Genomic DNA, 4,507 nt, shown 5'->3' with positions numbered 1-4,507 from the left:
TAATGCAGCCCAGAACACAGTTGGCCTTCTGGGCTGCAAGTGCACACTGCTGGCTCATGTCCAGTTTCTGGGCTGCTCTCAAGGAGATCTTCCCCCCAGTCTGTATAAACACCTGGGATTGCCCCAGCCCAAGTGCAACACCTTGCACATGGCCTTGTGGAACCTCATTAGGTTCACATGGTCCCATTTCTCCAGCCTGTCTAGGTCCCTCTGGATGGCTTCCCTTCCCTCTAACATAGGGAAGTTCTTAACTTATCAAGAAAAAGAGCAAAAGAGAGGAGAAGCTGAGAAGAACTTTGATCCTTTTCGTTCTCAAAGGTGAAGTTGGTAATCAATCCTAAAAATATTTGAAGGTAAGAGTATGGGCTTGGAACAAAATGTCCCCTTAGACCTATGAAACAAGTCACATTTCTTGTGAAGGAAGCTGCTTACCGCCTGAGTGCATTTGTAAGTTCAGCTGTCAGTTCGCTTTCATTGTATGGTCTCAGCTCTGCTAGCGTTAACGGTGTTGCGGTGCCATCGCTGCATTCCTAAGAAATGAGTCAAGATCATATTTGAAGTTACTGTCTTAATGGAAGAACTCTGAAAATCTCTATCAGCTACTTTTGAAAGGTTGGTGAAATAAACATCACAGTGTTGTGAAACATAGCAGTTCATAAATATACCAAGTAATGGACTTGCTAATTAATGCCACACAGACTCTTCTAAACGATTCTTAAACCACTACAGTTCATCAATTTGCACAATTCTAGTCTAGCATCTGTAACTGCCGATGCTTTGTATTACTTTTTTTACTCACATTTGAATCAAGTAATTCTTATGATGCTTTGCCCAATTAAGTGGGCAAATGCTTTACACAATTAAGTAAGGGAACAGTTATGCACTACCTCCAGATTTTGTTTTAAAACACACTATTGAGTTTTTTTGTGGACACAGTACTAGAATGGAATTAAAATTTTCCTAAGTATCACTACGACTTCATGCAAATTATTCATGTCAATGCAGAAATTTGTTTCTTTAATATTATACTAAATGGATAAAATGTAATAGTTCTCAAATCATTTCAGACTGATTTGCAAAAAAAGGCTGCTGCTACAATGCTCTAATTGTTTCACAGGAATAGTATCTAATTTTTTCCTGGTTGGCAGGTTGGAGGGGGAGACAGTGTTTTGCTCTCTCTTCTACTCTCTTCCATTATAAGTTTCCAGTAAGTGGAATTGAGACATAACACACTCAACCAGAATAGCCTGTGGAGAATGGCTTTGCTGTAATACTCCTTAAAAAGACAAAGTTATTTCTGTCCAGGCTTAACAGTAATTCTGTGAAGTGTTCAGAAGTAACAGCACATACAGAACCGCCTAACAATCAGAACAGTGAAAGGCATGAACATACTAACAAAAGCAGAATGATTAACATGCTAAAGATTACTGTAGAGAAGTGGAAAACCCAACAAATAATGTTTGTGCTGACTCTGCTACTTATTTTGTCTCCTGACCTTTCCCAGTTTATCTTTGCTTCCACTGCTGGTTGAGCTGAGAGATCTCATTCTTTGTTCTTTTTGCTCTTCCACTTCGGACTTCAAGTGTTCAATATGGACAAGGTAAGCCTGTTCCTGGGCCTCTCGAGTGCTAAGCTTCAATTCCAAAGCTTTCTTCTCTTTTTCCAGTAGATAAAGTTGTGCCTTGAGCTCTGCCATCTCCTCCTGTTAGAAGAAGAAACAATATCTGAATGCTGTTTCATGGGACTATATATCAAAAAAGAGATTATACCAAACAAAGCATTCACTCCTATTACTTGAGTGCTCTTTTCAGGAAGAACACTATCAGTATCCAGAAGAGTTTTTAAGATAGCACACTCTCTTTGTCAGGAAGGCCACTATGTGTTACAAGTGAGTATCACAAGCTGTGCCATCCCCTATCAGACATGAATAAGATGCAGGAGTTCAGATATCATGCTGCCTAGAGTACTGGCTATCTGACAAGGTTGCCAGATGCTGAAATTTCTTCAGTTCTACTTTGCCCTTCATGTCCCTTCACGTCATCCTTCCTGAACACAGGAGAGTCTGAGATCCTCATCAAACAGCCCCTAAATGCCAGTTTCCAATTTCTTATCGATACATACAAATTACAGTTGGTTCATCTCATTGCAATGGAACATACTTAAAGGAATAGGACAGCAAACACAAGTAACTGTTCCAGCCTTACACCCAGCCTCTGTATACAACAAGTAGTCAACAAGGACAACTAAGTATGGCATCATCAGGTATCTATTTTTAATTTTCCTCCTCTAAATGGCCTAACTATTCACAACTGGAGGGTCACAAAGCTGCAGTTTTAAAAATTATTCCATAAATATGATTCACAGAAAGTAAGTAATGGTACCTTGTAGAACAAAGTCCAATTCTGAAAGCTAGTTCACATACAAATGATCTATCATTCTGCTATGTGGGGACAGCCTCTCTGCTCGAACATCACTCTGGCAGTGGCTGGGCAGAAGCATATGAGCAAAGCAGAGTGAGCAGGTTCGAATGAAGTTCCAGTACTCACTCTTAACATCCCATAACTTGAAATTGATGGGCTGCCTTAAACTAGAAGTCCTTTTGTGTTTAAAGTTTATTCCATGGAATATCCAGTCATTTTGAACTTATGAAAATCTAGTATCCATAAAATACTTACAAAAACAATCCTAAAAAATACACACAAAATCACACCACCTGATACACAAAACACCATCAAAACAATAACTAGCAAGTTGGAACCACATTCTCATTATTAAAACATGGCAAGCTCTAGTTGTCCTCGTGTATTTACAAGCTGAGTTCGTGTTTCAATTTCTTTACTGAAGTTCTGAACAAATTTGTTCACTTTCTAAACATTTCAGAAAGAAAGACAATTGTTGGATATCTACCTGAAAACAAATCACTACTTATTTTTCATACCAAAAAACATATTCTAGTCACAAGAATATCTGAGATGCCTTGTCTTACTCTTCAAAAGTATTTCTTGGTATGACATTTCTTATTAGCAAAGATTATGCAAAGAATGCTGGAACAAAATCAGACTAATCTTCTCTGAGTAAGAGAATTTATGTTCCTAACAAAACTTCATTGTCTGCATTAAATGTAGGCAGTGCATACAGGTATAGTACAGTTACAGAGAGCATACTGTAAGCAAAGTAATCTTAGCCTTATTCAGAAATATAAATCATGCAAAAATAAAATTGGCATCCTAAAACTGCTCAGGCTTGGAAAAGTTTGTATGAGCTTTAAAATCATCAATTTTTTCATTTACTTGTTTATGGATTGAAATTTAGAAGCACAATAGTTTCATTCCATGTGATTTCTAGAAATTTAGCTGTTAGGCAAACAACGTTAACAAAAATACAAAAAATATAAATAACTGATAAATAATGATGAATCAAGTTAGTTACAGGAACTAAAATGGACTGTCTAATTGTATGTGCTTAGCTTTTTAATCCTCTATTTATAAAGCCATTAATCTACTTAGCCTGGGTAGTGAGGGCTGAGAAGTAATTTACGCAGAGTATTCTGGCACTTACGTGAATATAAGATACTCTTGACAGAGGGTTATAGTCTACCTTCATGAGAAGGGCATGGCAAAATATTCCAAGGCTGGAAGCTGAAGCTAAGCAAATTCAGCCTAGAAGTAAGGAACATTTATGTTCTAAAGGAAAAAGGAGAATTTAACCTCTGGAATAATGGATCTATGGAACTTACTTTTTTCATCACTTAAAAGTTTCTACTTAAAGATGAGGTGTTTGTTTACACTGTCTACTAGCTCAGAATAAACACAAGGGCCAGTGGTGAATTAGCTACTTTGTTTATGAAGACAGTAAAACCAGATCATTATGTAGCCTCATCTCGTGAATATCCAAATTACTCTCCCTATATCAGGCTTCTCCTGTCAAGGCAATTGGACTTTGAAGAAGAGATGTGAAGACAAAGCAGGGGTAAAGTGGAAGAACTGTCACCTACTCCCTTAGAGAGGTTCGTGGGAAACGAAAAAAAAAGGATGAGTGGGAAGGTTGATATTAAAGGCTAAAATAACGGCTGAGAGTTCTGTCTTAGATACAGACTGTGAGACAGGGTGGCAACAAGTAATATTTCACGTGAAAAGAATTTAAGTAGATCAAGTTTATTTATGGAGTTAATTAGTCTTTACATATGTGATAGTTTTTTCAATGAAAATATGTTTTCTAAGATAGCATCTAAATTTAATTTCAGTGACAGTATCACCTCTGCTTATCTACTACAGTGGGTTTTTTTGGGGGGTGTTGTTTAAATTACAGAATTCTAGTGAATTGTGTACTTAACAGAATAGCCTCCTCAGAGCACGGACCTGAAATACAAATGAGCATTTTATGCCCTGATCTGAAAGTTTGGGACCCTACTCAGAATATACCCCCGGCGATCCTGGTGGAGACAGTCAGAGAGCTTCTTCTCCATCTGGACTGTCACAAGTCCATGGGACTGGATGGGCTACACCCT

General features: G+C 37.8%; 1 protein-coding gene across 1 annotated transcript; it reads right to left on the bottom strand.

Annotated features, from left to right (window-relative positions):
• Positions 1-412: 412 nt before the first annotated feature.
• Positions 413-1,731, bottom strand: LOC104915162 (colorectal mutant cancer protein-like). Its single transcript, XM_010725890.3, has 2 exons — positions 1,496-1,731; positions 413-530 (listed from the first exon to the last, which is right to left on the bottom strand). Exons 1-2 carry the CDS (start codon positions 1,694-1,696, stop codon positions 429-431), a joined length of 303 nt encoding a protein of 100 aa, XP_010724192.1. The 5' UTR covers positions 1,697-1,731; the 3' UTR covers positions 413-428.
• Between the last annotated feature and the right edge of the window lie 2,776 nt (positions 1,732-4,507).

This window comes from Meleagris gallopavo, chromosome Z, assembly GCF_000146605.3.
Source record: "Meleagris gallopavo isolate NT-WF06-2002-E0010 breed Aviagen turkey brand Nicholas breeding stock chromosome Z, Turkey_5.1, whole genome shotgun sequence".
In the NCBI taxonomy this organism is placed as follows: domain Eukaryota; kingdom Metazoa; phylum Chordata; class Aves; order Galliformes; family Phasianidae; genus Meleagris; species Meleagris gallopavo.
This window is presented reverse-complemented; position numbering and strand designations above follow the sequence as displayed.

Coding starts and splice junctions, on each gene's coding strand:
- LOC104915162 (XM_010725890.3), bottom strand. CDS start 1,696: ATGGCAGAGCTCAAGGCACAACTTTATCTACTGGAAAAAGAGAAGAAA. Junction 531..1,495: donor GCAAAGATAAACTGGGAAAG/GTCAGGAGACAA, acceptor CTCATTTCTTAG/GAATGCAGCGATGGCACCGC.